The 24,891-nt window shown below is 41.8% G+C and overlaps 1 protein-coding gene across 3 annotated transcripts; it reads right to left on the minus strand.

Moving 5' to 3' along the window:
* Nucleotides 1-844: 844 nt before the first annotated feature.
* Nucleotides 845-20,961, minus strand: ING3 (inhibitor of growth family member 3). Of its 3 annotated transcripts, none has more exons than XM_064142049.1 (12): nt 20,702-20,961; nt 20,460-20,531; nt 16,168-16,268; nt 13,551-13,616; nt 12,346-12,442; nt 9,839-9,910; nt 9,425-9,544; nt 7,467-7,525; nt 6,931-7,121; nt 5,345-5,537; nt 3,782-3,820; nt 845-1,728 (listed from the first exon to the last, which is right to left on the minus strand). In XM_064142049.1, the coding sequence occupies exons 1-12, from the start codon at nt 20,727-20,729 to the stop codon at nt 1,612-1,614; spliced, it is 1,155 nt and encodes a 384-aa protein (XP_063998119.1). In that variant the 5' UTR covers nt 20,730-20,961; the 3' UTR covers nt 845-1,611. The 3 variants fall into 3 exon arrangements, with proteins under 3 accessions (XP_063998119.1, XP_063998118.1, XP_063998120.1); XM_064142048.1 differs by having other exon boundaries at nt 7,467-7,624; XM_064142050.1 differs by lacking the exons at nt 20,460-20,531; nt 20,702-20,961 and adding an exon at nt 16,460-17,673 and having other exon boundaries at nt 7,467-7,624.
* Nucleotides 20,962-24,891: the final 3,930 nt, after the last annotated feature.

Genomic DNA, 24,891 nt, shown 5'->3' on the forward strand with positions numbered 1-24,891 from the left:
ATACCCCTACTACTAATGAGCCTCCTTAGTTCCTTGACAGAATTTGCCATTATGCACTGTAACACTACTTCTCTCTCCCCTCCCCCTCTGCAGGGGTTTGAAAAGCTACTATGGTCATTATCGTCCAGCCTGATAGTCCAAGGAGCAACCCAGTACTAAAGCAAAATCTTTGGAATAAAGTGAAAATCTGTTTTTTTCACTAGTGAAAGTAAGAAGTAACGATCTTGCTTCTGTAGAGCAGTGCTGCATGAAAGAGCCAGACAAAAACAACAAAAAGAAATGGTCAGTGCAAGTTAAATGTAGAACCTGTATTTAAAATGAGCAAGTTAGAAAAATAAATTATGGTCAAGGGTAAAATTTAAAGATCAGTTTTCTGATCCTGTATTACAGGATCTGTTCAATTAACAGATCCAACTATTTATGGGTCTGTATTTAGGCTTCCTAATATGATCCTCCCTGTCACTGTAGAGATTCTACAGCAGGAGGTACTATTCCTCTCTTTCCTCTTTTCTGAACTGTGATTTGTACATGAAAACCACTGTCCAGAAAAGTAAGTGGCAGCTGTGGTTTTCTTCTCCGCTTCCTATTTCTGTATCCTTGTGGCAGTCCTGCTTGTGGATTTCTTGACACAGTAGGGATTTAATAAGCAGGTGCCACTTATCTGAAGACAGAGATAGCAATGCAAATGGTGTTTCAGCATTGTCATATATATATTAGTCACCCATTCACCAGAGAAACGTCCTTTTCTCCAAGAATCCTTCACATGGATCATGCAAACTTAACTGTACTCCTCTGAAATTGTTTGAAGAAGAGCCTTTTCCTGATAAACATACAGAAAACAGTAGAGGAGTTGAGGTTGTTTTATTTTAACACCTAATACAATTCAGATTTAAAGGATTACTTGCACAAAAAAATAAACACATTTGGTATAAAAATTTATCATCACTTTAACACCTTTTTTCCCTCTTCTGGCCTGCACCTTCTCTGGAGCAGAAACATATAAAGACTAATGGCACAAGTTTGTTTTATTCTACAGCATTTTTGTTTTTACATACTCAAGTACCCTAGAGGACAACAGCCCGCTGTATACAAGAACCATTTTCTTCAGCCTGCTGAATTAAGTTTCATAAAGAACCAAAGCTATAAAGGCATTTTAAAAACCATTGTCTTTTTTTTTTCAGAAGCACTGACTTTTTGCACCATTTATATACATAGTGTTACATAACAGCTCTTGAGTACAGTACATGCAGCAGAATATATCTGTTGAATATAAAACATACATTTAAAATCTTGACATACTGGAATTTTTTGAAGATTGAGTAATTGTAGAATGCCCACTGCTTAGAGAAAATGGTTTGATAGTACAAATGTCTGCATATGCTGGCCACTGGAACAATCCAAGGCTCATTGTAATAGTATCTATAGCACATCAGTGTGCATAAATAATTTACTTACAATATTAAAACACAACTAGCAAAATCAATAGCTCAAGATCTTATGACTGCTGTGTTAACCCTTAGGTGGCTGCGAGGAAACGTGATGGAGATTCTTCCCACTCCTAAGTCTTCTATAAAACCTTTATTACATAATTTGTTTTCCAGATGAAGAAATTTATTTGTGTCTGCTGCCTCTTCTCTTCATTGCAGCTGTACACTGTGGACAGTACCATTTCCCTTTTGGTGCTTCTGTCAGTCCAACACATCCATAGTGGAACCACTCAATAGGGCACTGTAAAAAAAAACGTGAAGAAAAAGGTTTACAATTTCAGAGAATGATAGGAGTTGGAAGGGATCTCTGGGGATAATCTAGTCCAACCCCTATGTCAGGGCAGGTTCACCTAGAGCAGGTTGCACAGGCCAGACTACAGGCAGGTTCTGAATGACTCCAGAGATGGAGACTCCACTACCTCTCTGAGCAACCTGCTCCTGTGCTCTACCACCCACAAAGTAAAGAACTTCCTATGTTCAAGATGGCAGCAGTTACCTCTTGTCCTACCACTGAAAAGATTACGTTGGGTTGTTTTCTTTTTGAATACCCATCACAAATACAATTCTAGGAAAATGAAGCATGAGTAAAAGAGCATAGCTTCTGCTTTTCACACAAAGACAGAGCACAAAACAAGAAGCGAGGAGGATCTCTGTCCCTAATGTACACCCAATAGACTAAGGAAAGTGGCAACAATTCTAGGAGTCACATACAAACTTATATAGCAGAACAAAACAAATATGTTGTGTTTGGAAATACTCATTCTGACAACACCAAGTGGCACAAGAGGAATCTCATCACTCACTTCTGTTTAAATGTGTTATCTCAGGAAAGAAACAACTACATTTAACTGTTCTTGAAAAAGTTTTTAGTTCAAGGAGACAGCTGATGTTAGCAACGATCATAGAATCAGCCTGGTTGGAAGAAGACCTCTAAGATCATCCAGTCCAACCTAGTACCCAGACCTGTCTAATGAAATAGACCATGGCACTAAGTGCCTCATCCAGCCTTTTCTTGAACATCACGAGGGACAGCAACTCCACCACCTCCCTGGGCAGCCCATTCCAATGGGAAATCACTCTCTCTGTGAAGAACTTCCTCCTAGCATCCAGCCTATACTTCCCCCGGCACAACTTGATACTGTGTCCCCTTGTTCTATTGCTGGTTGTCTGGGAGAAGAGACCAACCCCCACCTGGCTACAACCTCCCTTCAGGTAGTTGTAGACAGTAATGAGGTCACCCCTGAGCCTTCTCTTCTCCAAGCTAAACACCCTCAGCTCCCTCAGCCTCTCCTCACAGGGCTGTGCTCCAGGCCCCTCACCAGCTTTGTTGTCCTTCTCTGGACACGTTCCAGCACCTCAACATCTCTCTTGAATTGAGGAGCCCATAACTGGACACAGTACTCAAGGTGAGGCCTGACCAGTGTTGAGTACAGGGGCAGAATAACCTCCCTTGTCTTGCTGGCCACACTATTCTTGATACAGGCTAGGATGCCACTGGCTCTCCTGGCCACACTGCTGGCTACTATAAATCAGCACCTCCAGGTCCCTTTCTTCGTGGCTGCTATCCAGCCATTCTGTCCCCAGTCTGTAGCACTGCTTGGGGTTATTGTGGCCAAAGTGTAGAATCCTGCACTTGGCCTTCCTAAATCTCATCCTCTTGGCCTCTGCCCACACAGCCTATCAAGGTCCCTCTGCAGGGCTCTCCTACCCTCCAACAGGTCAACACCTGCTCCTAACTTGGTGTCATCTGCAAACTTACTGATGATGGACTCAATCCCCTCATCCAGATTATCAATAAAGATATTGAACACAATCAGGTCAAGCACTGATCCCTGGGGCACACTACTAGTGACTGGCAGCCAACTGGATGTGGCACCATTCACCACCATTCTCTGGGCCCAGCCCTCCAGGCAGTTCTTGACCCATTTCAGAGTGAAACTCTCCAAGCCATGAGCTGCCAGTTTGCCAGGAGCTTGCTGTGGCAGACTGTGTCAAAGGCTTTGCTGAGGTCCAGGCAGACTACACCCACAGCCTTCCCCATATACAGGTAAAGGCTCCTAGAAATAAAGGTCATCTTAAGGAAAATGTCAAACCTTCCTAGTAAAGGCTGAAGACTTCTAAAAGAATCTGAACTGTGGGGACAAATAAGAAGGGTCCTGAAGAAAGGTTCAGCTTATATACATATTATTCTAAAAAGCCTCTATCTAAAAGCCAAAATAAAAGAAAAGTAACTTCTGCAAGCAATGGTTACATCCACAAGCCTATAATGAAACCTTTTGACCACCGTTACTTACATCTTGGTTATCACAGCCTACCATTTCACCATAGGACACCTAGCAAATAAGAAAAAAAATATTAATAACTATATTATTAATTAAAAATAACCAGTGTTTTAAAAGAGATTAATGTCAAGTTTCTTCATTTGGGGAGTTTTTCCACTAACAGCTTCAACAATATTTTAATGTCTCTTTTGTTACATGATTCAAAGAAGAAATTAAAAGTAAACTGATTTTATACTTGGAAAAAACATAGAAAATGGCATTTCTGCATATTTCAGGATGCATAAAAATGGATTCAAAACCTACTGTCTTGGGTTCAAATGCAGGTTCCCAGAAACTCTAATAATTTTAATAGACCCAATGACAATTTATAGAATTTATAGAGTGCCCTCCCCTCTTCCCCCTCCTTTTCCCAAAAAGACAGGGAGAGAGAGAAAGGTAGGGACACCCAAATAAATCAATCTCACTCGATTTGGAAGTTAAAAAGGAAAAGTTTAACAATAACTTAGAAAAGGTTTTGGAGGTAGGGGAGTTTACAAAGGATAAGGAAGGGAAAACAGCAGAATACAAAAAGGGATGGATACAACCCGAGTAATGTGATGGTGTCTCTGTCTCGTGGCTGCCACGTGGTGTGCTGGTATGCAGTATGAGTGTGTGGGTCAAGAGGGAGCCAAGGCAAAAGAGCATGAGGCGCAGGAAGTGCTCCTCTTTTATACCACAGGAAGTGGGGGGAGTGGGCTAACCATCACCTGGAGTGTGGCCCACCCCTGGGGAGGGGCCAAGACGCCTAGGGTCAGGTTCAGGGTTACTCCCCCAGGAGTGTTAACCCTATACACCTACACAAATCATGTTTTGGCCTAAACAATGTTTTCAAGATTATTTTAATGTCTGGCATTTCCCTTGCCTACTTGACAATTTCAAGCACTTTATCTGAAACAATAAAATACCTTCAAAAGAATTAGAGAATTCTATAAAAACATGGAAAAAAGCCAACACTCTTCAAAGTGTTTGAAACAGGAGCAGGTATTTTTACATACAAGTTCCTTTCATTGTCATTCATTCCCCCAAGTTTCTGGGTGTTTTTTACAAAACCTGGGCTTTGTCTCATTTGCTGGGGTTCTCTAGGTTTTGGTTTTTTGGCTTTGGTATTTTTCTGTAGAGTTGTGGATTTTTTTTGTTTGGTTTGTTTTTTTTACATATTGTTTGGGGTTTTTTGGGGGGTTGTTTCTTGCTTGATTTGGGTTATTTTGTGGTTTGTTCTGTTTGTTTAGGCTTTTTGGGGGAGTGGGGTTTATTTTGGTGGAATTTTTTGGTTCTTGTTTTCTTTCTTTTGTTTTTTTTTTTTTTAAAGGAAAGTAGGAGAAGTAGAGGTAAGTTCTGTCACTGGAAAAACTGGCTTGTTTTTAGATTTAAGAATGGAGGTCATTATTCATATCACTTGTATGAAAATAAAAACAGATTTGAATTTCAAATGACTGCAGAAAGAATATTTTAAAACTAGCAATCAGAGAAGGAAGTTCAACTACAGCAAAATAGCAGCTCTAGCTATACTTCAGGTTGGAGGACGGACATTCTTACCTGATTACAAATGCAGTATCGTGGCTCATTTGGATCATAAGTCCAGTCAACCTGGCTATTAGAATCAGACTCTGGTATTACTGCTGTTTGTTGAGACAGTTCTTGTGCCAGTGCAGATGAAGAAGAACATGATGATAGAGATGAGGAAGAGGAAGATGATGAGGACTGCTGACTTGAAGATTTGTTGTTGCTTCTGAGTGGGTGGGGAAGGGAAAAAAAAGGCATATTACAATTTATATTAATTTTATGCCAAGTGAAATGACCACAAATCAAGTACTTTGTTGACTCTGAAATACTGCAGTATGCAAATCCCAAAGCATCATTCCCTAGCAGATTACACTCAACAGTTGCAAGAACTGAAAAAGACACACATTGAATGCTTTTGGAAAAGGAGACAAGCCTTACCAGCTTACAAGTGCAAGACATGCTATTCTAACCAATGGAACTGAATAGCTTTAGACAGGCAAATGTCTTTAAATAATGTTTTTCTTCAACAACAAAAAAAAAAGGTTGTGTAAAGTCCCCAGAAAAACAATGTTGCTAACAAAACATGAATTTATATTTAAGTAATGTCATATGCAATAGATAACTGTGTTTTGAAGATGACTGATTCTATGTTAATCTCCACTCAAGCATCACCCACTCCACAGGAAGAGTGCTGGAATACAAATTCTGCAGTTTTGCTGTCAGGTCTGACACTCAAGATATCGGTAGATGAAAAGTACTTCTAAGATGAAATCACTAACTGAGCTGAGAACACACACAAGTTTGTATGAAGACAGAAACCAGCATCAGTTTAAAAGGATGGGCATTTCAAGTACAACTTGGGATCATTGTTAGCATGTGTTGCAACACTGTCTTTAACATGTTTATAAAATTTAATTAGAAATACAATTCATTCTGTTTCCTGTCCTAGACAGTCAGACATCAGAAAGCTCTGATTATTTGTCAAGTGGCATGAAGCAAATCTCCAGATTATTTCAAAACCATCTACAAACCAGCAGCTCCCAGCACAGAATCATAGAATCAACCAGGTTGGAAGAGGCCTCCAAGATCATCCAGTCCAACCTAGCACCCAGCTCTAGCCAGTCAACTAGACCATGGCACTAAGTGCCTCATCCAGTCTTTTCTTGAACACCTCCAGGGACAATGACTCCACCACCTCCCTGGGCAGCCCATTCCAATGCCAATCACTCTCTCTGTGAAGAACTTCCTCCTAACATCCAGCCTGTACCTACCCCGGCACAACTTGAGACTGTGCCCCTTGTTCTAACAGATTAATCTGCATTAGTCATGGGACTGAATCTCTCCAGAACACAGGAAAACAAGGGAAAAAGCTAGGGTATATCACAGACAAAGAAGCAAATCTAGACATTTATATAAACCTTGGAGAGCAGTTGCTTGAACAGAAAGTTAGAGGCCAAAAGAAAAAGTGTCTGAAGGAAAAAAAAGCCAGCAGGCAATAACTAACTTCTGCTTATCACAAGGCATTAAATACAAATTGTTTCCAATATGGCTCATAACTTTTAAAAGAAAGCTCAGCTGTCTGAAAAGTTAAAATTGCAGTCAATAAGTATGAAACATACTTGCTTTTTCTGCCACTTCGTGAGTCTGTGGTTGACGAACTTAAGGTCTGTGTTAATGTTGATGCTAAAGCTGATGATGAATATCCAGTCGAATCTCTGGATAATGAAAATTCTCTTCCAAGCTGAAAATCGTTATTCTTAAAAGCTTCATAGCTGGCTTTTAGACTGGATGTTCTCCTTCCTTCCTTCATCTAAAAGGAATACTGTTACTATATCAGATTACACAGGAGAGCTCTCACAGAAGACATATACCAGGCTGCTAATTAATAATTATTTGCACAGGTTCATTAGATACCCTGTTAACAAAACAACAGTAAAGTGGTAAAAAGATATAAGAACACCAAAGCTAGAAAACAAGCTGTCCCTTTATGCAAGTTTTACAGGATGAAACTGTAGTATATAAACAAAAATTATGAGAACTGAAACAAATCATCTGGAAGTGATCATGGGAACTCAGATTAAAAATTAAGAAAATAACTAGTCTTTCTTCTTAATTAATAGTGCATGGCAGAATGACAACAATGTTCTGACATTACCTGTGCTGTGGCTTGCACTGCTTGAGCTGCTGCCATGGTAATTGCACCGGCCCCAGATCCTGAAGATAATGAGCCCAGGTTATATGATGCCAATGGTTGAGAAGAGTTTGTATTGTATGCATTGTTTGAAGAGGATGATGAATTACTGTTTCGACACCCTTGATGAACAGAACACATTTATGAAATTCAAAACTAAATTCCTTTGCATTTTAAGAAGAGTTATATATGAAAACCAGTGAAAGAGTAGGAACGCCATTTACGTATCAGAGCAGTCTGATCGTTTGGAAGAAAGTTAAGAAGTCATTAGACACAGACAGTATTCACCTAAAAAAAAAAGGTGCTCCCCCACCTATCCCCATGTTCAAGGAGTCCTTTAACAAAGACAGTCCCACTACCACAGTCACCTATCATAGAATCAACCAGGTTGGAAGAGACCTCCAAGATCATCCAGTCCAACCTAGCACCCAGCCTTAGCCAGTCAACTAGACCATGGCACCAAGTGCCTCATCCAGGCTTTTCTTGAACACCTCCAGGGATGGTAACTCCACCACCTCCCTGGGCAGCCCATTCCAATGCCAATCACTCTCTCTGGCAAGAACGTCCTCCTAACATCCAGCCTGTACCTACCCCGGCACAACTTGAGACTGTGTCCCCTTGTTCTATTGCTGGTTGCCTGGGAGAAGAGGACACCCCCCACCTGGCTACAACCTCCCTTCGGGTAGTTGTAGACAGCAATGAGGTCACCCCTGAGCCTCCTCTTCTCTAGGCTAAACACCCCCAGCTCCCTCAGTCTCTCCTCATAGGGCTTGTGTTCCAGGCCCCTCCCCAGCCAAAGCTGATGCCCTTCTCTGGACACATTCCAGCACCTCAACATCTCTCTTGAATCGAGGGACCCAGAACTGGACACAGGACTCAAGGTGTGGCCTGAGCAGTGCTGAGTACAGAGGAAGCATAACCTCCCTTGTCCTTCTGGCCACACTGCTCCTGATGCAGGCCAGGATGCCATTGGCTCTCTTGGCCACCTGGGCACACTGCTGGCTCATCTTAAGCCTACTATCTATCAGTACCCCCAGGTCCCTTTCCTCCTGGCTGCTTTCCAGCCACTCAGTCCCCAGCCTGTATCAAAGAACTGCTTTGTCTATATAAACTGAATTTCTGCTGAAATGATGCTGACCTCTCTAACCATAAAGAAGACTGTAAGAATTTGACTGTGTCTGAAGTAAAAAGGTGTAACAAATTCTAAAAACTGGAAAATCACGTTTTTAATGAAGTACATATTTCTATGGTCATCTATACACTGACACCTGCTCATAGTTCACTTCCTTGCAATTTTGTGTGAACTTTCTTCTAAGTAAAAGCAAAATGGGTATGAGGCAGCCTACTTAAACCTGATGAGCAGCTCTGAACACCCAAATGTAAGGTAGTTTACTTACTACAGCCTTTCACAATGTTTGATTTTCAGAAAAGAAACTATGAAGCACCCTAATTTTGTTTGAAAACAGGCAGAAAATTGTAGAAACTGGTTTTATAAACTAGTCAAAAAGATTTCTTAGCTCTTTTGAAACAGACAACAGGAAAAGATTTTCTTTTATTCTAGCTGAATGTCATGTCAAATCCTTAGTTATCCAAAAGAATGAAGATTCTTTTTGCAAATCATTGCATGAATTTCTTTTTCCCCAAATAATAATGTATTGATCTCTTATATTTCTACTGACTGAATGAAATGGTATTTGTTATTTTCTCCTATGCAGTGTAAATAAAAACAAACAGCCAACATGCAGCTGTTACATGACAACAGAGCTTATGTACTTCATGGACAACACAGATGAGTAACAATGCCTGAAATTTCTCGTGTTTCAAATGACTGAAAATCCCAGAGGAAAGAGTATAAGCCTCTGGCTTCTACGAGCCTCTTCTTCCAATTAAAAAGTAATGACATTCAAAACAATTAAGATTACCTGGTGTATTTTCTTTAGATGCATCTGAAGTCAGGGTAGACAGAAGAGCTTCAGATTTAAACTTCTTTTCAGGAACATGATCTGTTGTACTATGGTGAGAAGACGGATTGTGTTTCCTTTCTAAATGAAATAAATGAAAGGAGCTTAAATGTAAAAGCTTTTCAGCTTGAAAGTCTAACTATACACATAACAAAATAGCACTTTCAACTAATTCCTAAAAGCAAAGCCTTATTATTTAATTCTTGCACTTATTTTGAACAGACATTAGCATCATTTCACTATGCCTTTTTTTAGCTCCTCAGTGTCTGGAGAAGAAGAAATCACTTCCAAATTTTTTTTTTCCCCTAATACTACTAAAAGAAAAAAATGAGGAAACTTGAGAAGTGGACACATTATTAAGTATCAAATACTTACTTTCTACTGGAGTGTGAGAATGGGCGTGATGGTTATTCACAGGCTGTGATGGTGTATCCAGCTCTAGAGACCCTACAAGAAAGGTAAAAAGCATAGGAAAATTTCAGAGTCATCATTAGCATGCTTTTGCCTTTCAGAATCTAAATGAATCTTTGTAACATTAACCAAATGACTATGCAGTTATGTTTATTTTAATCTGAAGGATATTTGGTAGAGCTGAAACCCTTCCTTCCTGTGGGAGTTAGTGAGAACAATTTTTAAATAAAAATTGGTATCTACTGCTGTTGTTGAAATTGAGAAGTTAAAAACCAAGGCTAAAAAGGAGAACAGAACAACACTGGCCTTAACATACCATAAACAAGTTGCATACAACCCAGTGACAGTTGGAGAATGCTGCATCAAAAGTACTGACTGTCAACACCAGTAAGAATGGAGGATTGTAACAGGTGAAACTGTATGAACGTGGCATCTTATCCTATTGAGTGCATCTAGTGACAAAATCAAGACACACAAGCACTAGCAATGCCTTTCAAGATGATCCAGCACTCAACAGGAAAGGTCTTAGATCATTACCCAGGTTTTCTTAACATTAAAAATACACAGAAACAACACTAAACAGGCTAAAAGATCACAGCATAGGAGAGATTTTGATCATAAATTTCCATCAGAACACTATAAAACAGTTTGTGCATCAATCTTAGGCAGAAAGATTTTGAACTAGCTGAAACACCCACCAACTCAACATTCATACAGAAGACAATTCAAGAAAATAATTCATGTTAGCTTTTCAAAATCTGTAGCTTCAACACTTCTTCATCTCTTTCTTTTGTAGTGCTTTCAAAAAGTACATGAATGCATCACAAAAGTTTAAATAATTTTTTTCTATTAGCGGTTTGAGGGAGGTATTTCAGCTGGGCTAACACTAATCAAGTTACGAACTAGTCGAAAGATCGCCCTCTCGTGGAACCTCAACAAGACCTATTTATTCTGAAAGCCAAAAATGTTAACAGACCTCTATACTTCTCACTTCATTAAAAAAACAAACTACCCACTCAAAATAAACCTTAAATGTGCCACATGCAATTAGATGTATTTCGTCTTCGAGTTCTTGAAATTCTACCTGCCTATCTCAAACTCACAGTTCAACTGAAGGCTGAATCACATCTTAAAACTGCAGCTGAGATTCCAACTAAAATAAACCAGTCCTTCTCTGTAGTTGCTGGCTCACTAAAAATACCTACTTAGCAGTTTTCTTTTTTGTGCCTGTTATTTTTCATAGCAATTACAAATAAATATCCAAACCCTCCAAGCTTTTGTGACAAAGTCACACAAAGTTCAAAGGAAGAATATTTATTCCCGGTGTTCTCAAGTGAGTTAGGTTACTTTTCACCGTCCTTGGGTGCATAACAGTCACTCATAACTCTACAATCAGAACAGTTAAATTAACTTTGCAATTTATCATAAACACAAATTAACTTGCTGTCTGAATGCTGGTATGTACTGAAAGGCCAGATTCTTATACATCAAGCTCACATTCTGATTTCAATCGTTTCTGTATTTGCTAAGCATGCAGGTTTCTTACCTCCTGCACCATCCCACTGCAAAACAACCCACTCTCTGCCCTTTAAAAAACAGAAAGCCAGCAAATACCTAACTCTGCAGGACATTCCATACCTGTAGCTAAAATAATGACTCTCCTTAATATGGTGGCAATCATTGCAACTAAGAAATTACACACTTCCCAGTGGGTAGGTGTCAAGCTGCTGAAGTACTTGTTATTATCTCACTGTAGTGACCAGATTGAGTTTTAGCTGTAATTTTCTTTCTGCATGATCTAACTAAATTCCTGTACTCTTGAGTAGCCTGCCCCTTATTCCAAAGGTGTTAAACTCTCCTCTTTTTCCTAAGTCCCAGCAAAAGCTCTCTGCTTAGCCAGGCCAGTCATTTTCCCCACCAGTTCATCTTACAATACATGGGGACAGTCAGCTCCTGTGCCTCTAAGACATCCTTTCTGAAATATGTCCAGCCTTCCTGGATCACTTTGCCCTTCAGGACTGTCCACCAAGGGACTCTCTCAACCAGTGACCCGAACAGGTCAAAGTCCACCCTCTGGAAGTCCATGATAGGGTTTTTGCTGACTCCTCTCCTTATTTTACAAAGAACTGAGAACACTACTGTTTCATGGCTGCCAAGCCCAAGGCAGCCCCCGAATACCACCTCATCTAGCAGACCTTCTCTGCTAGTAAACAGCAGGTCTAAAAGGACATCTTTCCTGGCAGGCTCACTCGCCAGCTGAATCAGGAAACTTTTTCCACACACTTCAGGAACCTCCTGCACTGTTTCCTCTCTCCTGTGCTGTTCATAATTAACTGATGAAGACTGTGTGGCTTAAAAGAATAATCTGAAACGATTGGAAATACTGCAGGCCATTAACAAGAGTACGGCATTTAATTCTGCAACTGGACAGAATGTCTGTCATGTTCTTAAAGAAAATCATGCACACTTACGTCTCTCTAGTATTTCTGTAATCCCAGCATTATCTGCTTCAAGTTCCATTTTAAATTTAGCGAGTTCCTGGTCCAGTTTTCTCAAATGCCGGTCTACCTACAGTTTTGGAGGCAAAACAACAATAAATAGCATCCATCCTGGAACATGAACATCTACATCCTTAATCTCAGCCTTGCTATGTTATTTCCCTTCCAGCAGTTCTCTGTCAGGCAGCACTAAGCATGTATAAAAACACACAGAAGCATAACTTCTCAGACACCAACATTCCCCTAACTCAGCAGAGATACTAGAGAAAATACCAAACTAGCACTGCTGTTTCTAAGTTGTGTAGTCAATCACAGGCTACAAAAAGACTGCACGATGGCTTGGCAGCTAGAAGCCCTGCTCTTACTGCAGGCAATGTTTCAAGGCTTCTTCTGAGATAAAAAGGATGAAAAAGAGAGGGCCTGGGGGTGTTGTGGGTATAGGTATATAAAGAGTAAGAGAAGAAACAGTACTTGACATGCACTTTAGAAGAGGTTGGGCTGCAGTGGGGAAATTGAAAGTTTAATGAATTGCAAATTGTATGCTACTATACACATCAGTAAACTTGAGTAAAAGGGTCTCCAGACAGAAAGCACAAAGACTCTTCTGCATTTATGTAAACTATGACAAGCTCTTGAGTACTACAAATCGAAAAAAAAACCTATTAAAAAAAATTCTGAACTGAATATTATGGCAAGAATTGTTATGTTCCAAATGCTTTCTTCAACTGCAGTCACACAGCACTGTACCCACTGGCTAACATCTGGTTAGCTCAAGTGAAGCTAAAGAGGGCAAGAAATATTTGTTTCATGTGTCTGATATTTTAGTGCAGTCTGACTTGCAGGTTCTGTTCTCTGAAAAAGTGTAATAAGTATATTTTAAAAACTCAAAATATGCATGCTGTAAGGAGAAGTAACTTGCTCATGGTCTCTCTTCAGAAAAATAAGTAAAACAGGATCAACATGTATGAAAAACCTTATCATGATCCCTAGAGTTATTTCTGCAGTTTGTATTTAAAAGACACATACCAAACTCTTAAAAGTCAATAAAATATCAAATGTTTCTTTCACCAAGTAAAGTATATGCTTCTAGCTAAGATAACTGTGCAGGCAGCACAGCTGTATTATCAAAATGTGTGTGACTTAGGGCATAGGTTTTGGGAAGCCTTCTGTCCACTTACCAAATCATATATTTGATTAGCCAGTTGCACTTTTTCGTCTGCATCTTCCAAAGCCTTATAATAATCCTGCCATAAAGAGACATTTTTATTAAATTAGGAAAGTAACTGAATTCGTTTCAGTTTAAGCCATTCTTATCCATCACAAAATCTAAGTTTGAAAGGACAAATTCCAGACAGTGTTCACAAAGGCTGTGACACTTTATTGTAAGCAATTGACTAAACTTTAGAGGAGAGATACAATAAGTATCGATTTATTGTTTGTGCCTTACTAAAGATTTGGCAAATATGTGGACACTTCCTCCTACAGTGACACCCAGATTTTTGCAAATGTGCTAGTTTGAAGCTAGCTAGAGTGTTTTGGTGAGAAGGACTAGATTATAAGCTGTGAAAGGAAAACAATGGTGATGTCTACTTTGCTCACAGTCTTGCTGAGAAGTATTGGAACAAGAAAGAAAAACATCTGATAACACTCTCGCCATCAGTCTCGCTGGGGCTGCTGACTGAGCTGCATCTCTCTAACCTCACCCTCCATTTTGGGCTAATCCACTTTGTTTCTTAACCTCTGGCCAAACCTCTATTCTTCCTTGGGACTGGAGTAAGGTTGAGAGGGGTAGAGGGAAGATGAAGGGGTGGTTGAGAGCCCCTCCTGGGGACTCAGGTTTCTGGGAGGGGAGTTGTGTTTCAGTATTACCTTTTACCTTGTATATTTCTGTATCTAACTGTATATACTGTAAACATCTGCTTGTATATTGTGCTAGCTGTAAATATAAGCTTCATTCATATTTCCAGAGCTGGCTGAGTCTACTCTGGGTGATTTCTAAAGTGTGTGTGGGGGGGAAAACACCCAAACCATCACACAAACAATGCTACAAGCAGAAATTTAGTATACATTACAATGTTAGGTCATAGATGCAAAATTGAGACAATGCCTTTTACTTTGTATATATCTTTAGGATCACTGCAGATACTACTGGCCTTCAAAATAATGCAATACTTGGGGGGGGCTTTCCAGCAATGAAGAAATTATGATGTAGTCTATAGTTTAAATTAAGATATATTTATATAACCCATATGTGTATTATAATTTCACTAATGTGATCCAATTGTAAAGTCTCCTTTAAATAACAAAAAACACATTAAAACCTTTTAAAATAATAAGAACCTTTTAAAATAAAGCATGTTTACATCATTTTTTACTCTAAACAGGTTTTAATGCCTCTGTATTCTCAATTTCCTCTGAAGAGTGTCTTCCTTAGGCAAAAACTACTTGAAATTTTGGTTTAAATGAAATTAAAAGCAAATTTTTCATTTCCTCTAGTGAAGTTAGAGCTTTAACTTTTCTCTTTTAAAACATAAAATCTATTTTTATTAAGAAATAAAACCCCTTGGCAAAATAAGGGGATTAAGTAGCAAATGTAGGAGAGAGACTACAAAGGATTTTCTTCTGAGAAAATGATGGACTACGTTGATAACAATACCACCACTGATGCCTGAGTGCTGACGGATAGACTAGTACACATCAATCTTCTACTCTTCCCTTCCTAAAGCTATATATAGCATACATATAGAATCATAGAATCAACCAGGTTGGAAGAGACCTCCAAGATCATCCAGTCCAACCTAGCACCCAGCCCTATCCAATCAACTAGACCATGGCACTAAGTGCCTCATCCAGGCTTTTCTTGAAGAACCCCAGGGACGGTGCCTCCACCACCTCCCTGGGCAGCCCATTCCAATGGGAAATCACTCTTTCTGTGAAGAACTTCTTCCCAACATCCAGCCTATACCTACCCTGGCACAACTTGAGACTGTGTCCCCTTGTTCTATTGCTGGTTGCCTGGGAGAAGAGGACACCCCCCACCTGGCTACAATGTCCCTTCAGGTAGTTGTAGACCATAATAAGATCACCCCTGAGCCTCCTCTTCTCCAGGCTAAACAGCCCCAGCTCCCTCAACCTCTCCTCATAGGATTTGTGCTTCAAGCCCCTCACCAGCTTTGTTGCCCTTCTCTGGACATGTTCCAGCACCTCAACATCTCTCTTGAATTGAGGGGCCCAGAACTGGACACAGTACTCAAGGTGTGGTCTGACCAGTGCTGAGTACAGGGGAAGAAGAACCTCCCTTGTCCTACTGGCCACACTGTTCCTGATGCAGGCCAGGATGCCATTGGCTCTCTTGGCCACCTGGGCACACTGCTGGCTCATCTTCAGCTTACTATCTATCAGTACCCTGACACAGACAAGGACAGGATCACAGGAAATGCAGAAGCTACGCTTGAAAAACATTCTCTAAAAGAAACCCAGTGAAGTTACACACCTTCACATCATGCAAGGAGAAACAAAGTCTCAGCTAAAAATTTAGTACCTGCTTTCCTCACCATTTCATGATCACAATGTTTAAAATGCTAGAAAATGCTGGGTAAAAGTTGAGAGAAATGCTTGATCAAAGAAAGTTTTCAGTCATTTTTCTCCTTATAGGTAGCTCTCTCCATCTCTACGAAAGCCCAAGGGAAGTCACAGTTCTGAACACGTAAGTCTCCATCAATCATAAGCTATTTTTTCTGAAGGTTATCTTCATTTGCAAGAGAAAAATGTGACCCATTCCTGTGACATCCTTACTTTTTTGATTGATGTCATCTGTTCTTCCCTCCATTCAGGTTTGTTTTTCTTTGCATTCATAAAAAATTCATTTACCCTCTGCTCAAGCTGATCCATTGCATCTGTAGCATAGGAAAAGATTAAGATAAATGTTACTTTCTCATGTATGAGAGGATCTATTATGAAATAAGGTGCTTGTTTTTTTGATGTTTTCTCAATGTTGACAGGACTGAGGTGCAAACTATTAGAGAGGAAAGAAAATGAAAAAAACAAATCAACCAAGTGACAGTGGACAGAGGAGGGTAATACTTACCTTCATTTCCAAGAAGCAGAATTGCATTGTGGTTGCATCAAGGTTCTTGTGCTCTCCAGCATGGGACAGGCAGGACTCCAAGTTCTAAAGGTTTTTTATCCCTAAGAGCAGTGGTAGTGACTTAAAGCACGGACCCAAACGCCTCACCCAGGGCTCTAGACTGCTGACTTTGGAACATCCTAGCCAGTTACAAACTGAGCAGGAAACAAAATGTTCTAAGAGAAACAGTCAAATACAAAACCAAATAACTGAAAAAATTAGTGCCTCAAAAAGATAGAGCAACTGAAGAGTAAAGTCATTGCCTTCAAGTCAAGGCCATCTCCATTGTACGCTGGGAAGAAACAGAATTCTGTGATTCTGTGAAGAGTGAAGGCAAATTGAAAACACTGGAAGCTACAGTCCCCATCCCCATAGGCTAGCACTAAGGGTTAAATACACTGGTGAAGTACTATTCGGAGAGGATTCTCACATAAAGTTGAAAGATATCTTAAAGGAAAAAAAGAATGCCACCAATTCTCTGACATTAACTACCATAAGAAAGGACAATGTCAACATGTTGTTTGTTTTGTTATTTATTGAGACAGGAAGAGGGATTGCCTCCCCTTTCCCTCATTTCCCTTGGAAGAAAAATGCTGAGTTTACTATTTCAACAGCTGGATAGTTGTGCGTGCAACAGCTTGTGTATTTCCAGAAGAATGCAGCTGCCTCACTCAGACTGGATTTGACAGCCTTGCTAGTCTCAGCATAGATGACAGTAGTGAAAATCTGCACCCTTGGTAATTATGTCCAGATAACAGATTCAAAGTAAATGTGACAATGCACCAACTGCCTATAGACTTCAGAGTCTGAGTTGCAAACACTACAGACACGTTCCAGAAACCACCACTACAACTGGATAACATGATAGCAGCTACCTCTTACCACAAAAATGTTAATTAATGTCATGAATCCCCAAGTATTACTCTTAAAATAAAATAGAGCCCAAAGGTTTTCTCACTCTGTGCAAATTCACAACTCCAACCAACTATTCACATAACCTAAAATCATTCATACCACATGATCAAAACCATTCGTTGGTTTTCCCCATGCTGGGAACATCCAACACCAAAACAAACAGAAACCTGAAAAATGACTGGGCAGACTGCAATTAATCCCAAGTCAGAGCAGTTGTGAACACTGGCTCATATCAACTTTATTTAGATCTAAAGGAGTCAAACAGCTCTGGTGTAAAACAGAGAATCTGTATAATGAGCATGTTCCACTTGTGCCATGTTATTTTGAAAGGCTAAGCCTGAGCAGCAAGCAAGCAGCAGACACTTTATATATAGAGGCTTATAAAAGCTTTGTTCTTTGACCAAATGATCATAATTTACTTCACAAATCCAAGAGACAAAACATTCTAACTCCCGTTCCCAGAGGGCAAACAGCTAGGTGATAATTATTCTAATGGCACCATAGATATGAAAAGGAAAATAATATATAATCTTTCCATTTTACTTTTTATTGAGGACATGTATCAGTCTGTGTGAAACCATTTAATAGGAAACTAGCACAGAAATTTGGTCTCTCCTGATGGGGCAGACACAGTAAAGGGGAATCCAAATCAACCCTATTAAACTATATGAAAAGGTTGCTTTGGCATACTTTAGTTCCTTCCTCTTTTCTCCCTCTCTACCTATCTAATTCAATTGTGATACTACATTCTGAGATACCAATTTCTTAGATAAGATTGCCCAAGAGAATTGCCAGAAATTCTATTAGGAGAGGCTTTTTTAGAACTTGACATTTTACCAAGGAGACCTGATAATCCATGATTTGAACTTAACCAGACAAGTACATTTTATGCTCGACGTAGAGCTCCATTATAGACTGTGTTAAGTAACAACATAGATGGTCTTCACTTTTCCCACAGTAGCCTTATCAGGACTTACAGTAGGTACAATTGGTTTATTACTTCTTCAAACAGCAAACAGGAGCATCTGTCCCCATCTGAAGTCCATGTGGTCCAAATAAAACAGAATATTAAGTCAGCACTAACTCTAAAGCATAGCAGCACAATCATCTTTGAACTGCAACTTGTGTAGGATTCTGGGACAATACCACTGATCAAAATAGTGTTTTCAAGTACTTTAGAAACCCTGAATCTTCACAGCAAGTTGCTATGTCACAGCATGAGAATAACCTCCAGGTCTGCATGCAGTATTCAGTGGGCAGTCTAGCAAGCAATGCAAAAAAGATGCTTGCCTAGAAGTTTTGTCAATGTCTTTGGATGCTTTGTCACTCACAGTGCAAAAACTACAGAAGTACCAAGGTCTGAGAGAATCTTTCTCTGAGGCTAAGGTCAGTCTTAGTATACAATATTCAGTGTTATTTGGTCTTAGTATACAATATTTAGTGTTCTTTGCTACTTTCTGTAATACACTACAGAGTGATGTTTGTCACTTCCAGTTAAAAGAGAGGAAATGATACTACTTCCAAACTTGGCAGTGCTAGTTGGCCCAGTTCTGAAACAAACTGCTAGCTTCTCTGCCTTTGTACTTAAGTAAAATTTGTCAGTTTAATCAGAACTACCTAAGTCAGTTTGCTGTTCATTCCCTCTTCTGGGGCTTCTTAGTGATAGTTATTTCAGAGAAATTATCTCTTATGAGGAGCCACTGCCCTGTTCCAACAACTTTAAGTACTGAAATTCAAGATACCACTTAGGCTGTAGTACACACACAAAAAACTTAGAAATGTATGTCAATAAAGACTGTTAAATATCCAAGGAAGAGCCTGAGATGGCACTTCAAAATATCACAGGTTGAACTATTCTCTCATGAGAATTGTATTCCTGTACTCCATTCACTTGCTATTTCAACTATTGTTCTCTCTTTCATAGTTCTTTACAATAATCCAATCCTTCTAGATTCCTCTCAACCTTTGTGCAATAATAGTGTCATTAACAGTGACCTCTGCATCACAGTTAAAGTGTTATCACTTAAGACACAACGAAGCGGGTGTTATGGGACACCAAAGTCCCAGATAAAATTGAGTTAGAAAAGATGAAAAGGCAACACATCATGAAAACAGCATTAGGCAGGGTTCTGCATCAGGATATAAGCAGATACACAGTGATCTACAAATAAACGTAAAGCAGACGGTGCGTCTGGTTACTCGTCAGCTAGGGCACGAGAGGCTGTGTGGACGTCCCTTCACAGACACTGCTGTAGGAGGAGTTGGCTGTGAAGTTTCAGAGACAGCACGCTGTCACCTGCTGAAGGAGTGGGACGTAACTCACGTTCCAAACCACCACCACTGCTCTTAGGGATCAAAAATCTAAAGACTTTGGGACGTGCCACCAAAAACGCCCTTGGAAGCAGCACAAGCCCAGGAGTGAAACTCCTTTAAGAACCCACTCATGCAATCTCTACTGCTAGCCACGGGTAAGGCCCGAGGCGTGCCCGCGGCGGGCGTGCGGCTCGCAAGGGCCGCGGTTCTGCGCCGCTCGCTCGCTCGCAACGCACCAGGCAAGCGCGCCCCGCCCCTTGCTGCGTCCCGGCAGCTCCCTGAGAGGCGCAGGGTCTCCGCAGCGCCGCCTCCCGCAGCCGCACCAGCTCCCGCCGCCCGCTCCGCTGCCCCGCAGGAGACGACGCCAGGCGCCCGCTGCCGACCAGACGCGCCCAACCCTACGGCGCAGCCGAGCCCGCACCAGAGCGGCGCTGCCGAAGAGCCGGGGCATAGGGTGGGGAGGGGTTGCGAACTGCACGGGGCCGGCGGTGGGAAGCGAAGCAGAGCTGCCCACACAGGTCGGAGAGCCCCGGCGCCGCTTGGCCCCTTCCTTCTCCCCTCTGCTTTCCCCCTCCTCCATGCGGCGGGCAGGCAGCCACCCTGCTGCGGGGCGCGACGGCGGAGCCGGTGCCCTGAGCCGCCCCCCAGTGGCGGGGTGGGGCGAGGCGGGCGGGCGGCGGGGCGCGGGGCGGGGCGGGGGCGGGCGGAGGCGGAGGGGGCGGGACTCACGTACTCTGCACCTGCAGGTCCATCTCGCGCATCTCGGTGAACCTGTCGCGCAGATCCATGGGAAGCTGCTCGATCACTGCGGGCACACGGAGGGGCGGGGGGGCGGGGGGAGAAGGGAGGGAGGGAGGAAGTCAGCCATTCGCCGCCGTGGGGGAGGGGGGCGCCGCCTCTTCGCGGCGGCTCCCCCGAGCTCCCCTTCACCGGCCGTGCCCGGCCGCCCGGCACCCCCGTCCCGCACACACTCACTCTCCAGATAGTCCTCCAGATACAGCATGGCGGCGGCCGGGCCAGCGCCAAGGGGCTTCTCGCTAACGGGGACTCGTCCCTTCCAATATGGCGCCGCCGCCAACAACAGCAGCAGCTCGACTCAGCGAAAACAACATTGGCGGCTGACGGCGCTCGCCGCGGCCGCGCCGCGATTGGCTGCCGGCGGTGCTGACGCGGCCCGCGCCCAGCGCTCTCCCCCGCGGCTCCACGGGAAATGTAGTGTGCGGCCGAGGGAGCGGCGGGGAACTACTTGTCCCGCCATGCACTACGCCCGCCGCGAGGTCTTGCCGTGGCCGGGGCGCCGGTAGGTCGCTTGGAAGGCTGCTCCTCTGCGCTCCGCCCCTCCCGCCCCCAGTTTCGGCCAGTCTGGGAACCTGGAGGCCTAGCGGCGTGGGAGATTCGAAGGTTTTCATCCGGGAGCTCGCCATAAGCTCCCCGTTTTGCGAAATTAAATTCGGGCTTGCGGTTGACGGCCATCTGGAGGGATCACGGAACCGGAGCGCTGCGTTGAAGAGAAAGAAAAACCCCGCAGCTTTTTGATAAGACTTGATGCTTCTGTTCCTTTATCTGGGTTTTAAGGGTTTTAAATACGTACAACTGATATTAGTGCACAAAAATGACAAAACTAATGAAGTAATTTAGTGCCTTCTTATGAGCGACAAAAGGTTTTCCGAAAGACTGCTTTGTTCAGCATAAAACATTGCCACGGTTAGTAACAACCTTGCAGGCAGAGAGTATAAAGGGCTTCAGAGCTGCTGTCCAGAGCAGGAAAAAATAATTAGCAGATAATAGTGATAACAATCTAGTTGCAGTACTTTGTAATTGTATTTTAAAACGCTCAGGGCTGAAGTTTTTTTAATTTGATCCATCAAAATTCGTCACTTTTATCGCTGTCTAATTTTACTGCTCTGATCGTGGACTGACGCTTTTAGCTAGTTTTGCTTTTGGACTGAAGAGAAAGAATTTTTAGGTCCTTCATGCTGTGGATTGTAGGTACAGGAGCATAAGAATTGTAGCAGAATGGACTGCCTTTTGGCCATGCTTTTTATCCTAAGTCCAATCGTTGACATAACATCACCACAGCTGTTAAAACATGCCCCAAAGTGACTTTGGCTTTTCGTATGCTGGATATGCAGCCAAGCAATGAAAGGGAAGTGTATGTTTAAAGCCAAGTCTGAGTGAAAATCGGCCCTGGATGGTTTTTAATATCCAGACCAATGGAGAAGAGCTTTTTTTCCCTCATGTTTTAAGTTCACTTGTTGCAAGTAGTTATGATGAGGATGACTGAGTTTTGGGAAGTGAAGCATAAGTTTTTTGTGCCACCTTTATGAAGACTGATGTTAACTATGTTTTGGGTACACAGCTAAGCTAATGAGGAGTTGGTTTGTTTAGTTCTAGTGCCATTACAGATGGAGAAAAGTATAACAGTAACTTAAAATTTCACAGCGTGCTGTGCCAAGGTGGTCACTTTCCATACTCCATCACTAGCTATGTAGTGTCAAAATAGTTCTTTCGTAACCACTGAACAGTTTTTAGATGGTCATTAAGCTCAGCCTTAGCTGAAAGAATCTGGACACTACTGCTCATAGAGATTGCTCTTTAATATACACACACAGTGTAGGAATGACAGTGCTTTCTTAAGTTTTGTGGGTCAAATTTCTTCACCCCAATTTGTTAGGAAGACAAGATTGACTGTTTCTGGGAAGAACGCCTGCACTTTCATGGAAGCAAAGGGGTTTGATGCAGCGAGATGTTTTAGTCTATGCAAAAAGCACAGAAAAATAATGACATACTTATTAGGTGAAAAGCTATGTAAATTTAGGGAAATCTGAACTGATGGGGTCATCTTTTATGCTCATTAGTGGATTTGGTGCTTTTGAAAGAAAATTTTTGTCAGACATGTTTGGAAGCACATCTCATGCAGCAGTTTAAGAGAACAGTATTGTACACAAATGCTGCATACTCTCCACTGTTAGAACTACAATGGAAGCACAGTCATAGAGGAAGAAATTCTTACCTTTTCTTTTATGACCAAAATCTTAGGACAACCAGGACACTGACACCTTGTGACATCAATGCTCCAATTTTCATGCCCGAGTTTGCCACATTCTCGTATTTGCAAGGTTGGAAATAGCCAGCAAAATTTAGTTCCTGCGTGTTGTGGGGCCTGGATCAAGCAAAGTAAGAAACACAGCTCTTGAGGTTGTCTCAGCCACTGCCTTTCCTAACAGCATGTGTGCTGTCTACATTACTGGAAAGGGAAAATGAAACTCAGGCATGCCAACAGAATGACAGAGACAAAATACTAGTGAGGCTGACTACTGTCTTCAAGACCTGAGTGCTCTCCTTTATGTTCCATGGTTTACTGAATCTTGAGAGGCTTGTAAAAACAGGAACCTGCTTCAAAAAATTGTGCATTGCATTACTTAGAGCAGGGGGATGGGAGAGATTTATGTATTAGAATACAAACGAAAATACAGTTTAGCTTTGTCCAGTATCTATTAAAAAGCAAATAGAAACTTATCCAGTAGTCTTTAGTTTTGTGGTGTGGGTTTTGTTTGGGTTCTTTTTTCAGGCAAGTAGGGAAACTCCTATTTTTCATTCTGCCAATGTTAATTCACATTGTGTAGTCACAGTCACACCGTCTTACCAAGACATACTGATGGAACTGAGGTTAAACTGACATGTAAGGAGTGATTATCCACTCAGGCCATAAAAAAGAAACTGTTTTTACAATGGAAAACTTCCTGTTGTGCGTAAATGTAAAGAATTAACTCTATTGATTAACCTGGCTTTTAGAACAGCTTCTGATAAGGAAACATGGATTAATGGCAGTGCTTATTGGGACACCAACACAGTGAAAAAGAACTAAGTACTAGCTGTGAACTCAAGGTAAAAAGAGATTCAGTTTGTGAATTACAGTCGGCATTGTGCAGCAACAGAACTGCTTAGCACAGAGAAAAGAAGGAAGGCCATAGAAGCTGCTATTTTCTCCTGTTGCTAAAACTTCAATGAATGGTGTTTCTCCGGGAAATATTTTACAGAAATCATGTTTCATCACGTGTGACAGAACCATGACATAAATGAATATTGCATGGCATAAAGGATTTTTGAACATAACTGCTTGCGTAAGGTCCAACTGACAGGGAAAAAAATTAAAAGCAATGATTTATGTTCTGATATACTCTTCTCAGATGGGGTTCAGACTTTTAAATCATCACACTGTCTTCTGTCCTTACCTAGTCCAGATGTTTGTCATGTATTTTCTAATTTCTTCAAGTCCTTCTCATGCATAGGTTTGTTTTGACACATCTCTAACTTCATCTTCTTCATCTTTGTATTATACCTGCTCTCAAGCCATGACTTCTTCCCTTTCCTTGTTCCTTCCAGATCCATTCTGCCTTCTAAGCAGATAAAGAGAGGTGATGTTTCCACTCTGCTCTGGTGAGACCTCATCTAGAGTACTGTGTCCAGCTCTAGGGCCCTCAACACAAAAAGGACATGGACCTGATGGAGCAGGTCCAGGGGAGGGCCTCTCCTGTGAGAATAGGCTGAGAGAGCTGGGGCTGTTCAGGTCGGAAAAACAGAAGGCTGTGGGGATACCTTATAGCAGCTTTCCAGTACCTGTAGGGGGGCCTACAGGAAGGCTGGGGAGATGCTGTTTACAAGGGAATGTAGCACTAGGACAACGGGCAATGATTTTAAAGTAACACTGAGTAAATTTAGATTGGATGTGAGGAAGTACAGTAGTGGAATACTGGAACAGGTTTCCAAGGGAGGTGGTGGAGGCCCCATCCCTGGAGACATTCAAGGTGAAGCTAGATGGGGCTCTGAGCAGCCTGACCAAGTTTGGGATATGCTGGCTTACTGCAAAGGTGTTGGAGTAGAGCTGACCCACCTAGCCCATCCACAGACTGACGTGCCAGGTCTCAGTGACTGCTGGTAGCTTCCTATGTTTGTTTTCTCATAAGGAGGCCTCACTGCTTGCACACAAAGACTGCTGACATGTGGAGTGCATACAGCAAACCCAATCTGAGCGCTATCCTTTCACAGAAGAACTTAAAGACACTATGACAGCTAAGCAGCAGTAGGCAGCAGTGCAACAGAGCCTACACATAACCACAAGCCTGAGTAGCTCTCAAACTACTAGAAATGAGCATCTTGATTTT

This window comes from Pogoniulus pusillus, chromosome 4 (assembly GCF_015220805.1).
Source record: "Pogoniulus pusillus isolate bPogPus1 chromosome 4, bPogPus1.pri, whole genome shotgun sequence".
NCBI classification, from domain to species: Eukaryota; Metazoa; Chordata; class Aves; order Piciformes; family Lybiidae; genus Pogoniulus; species Pogoniulus pusillus.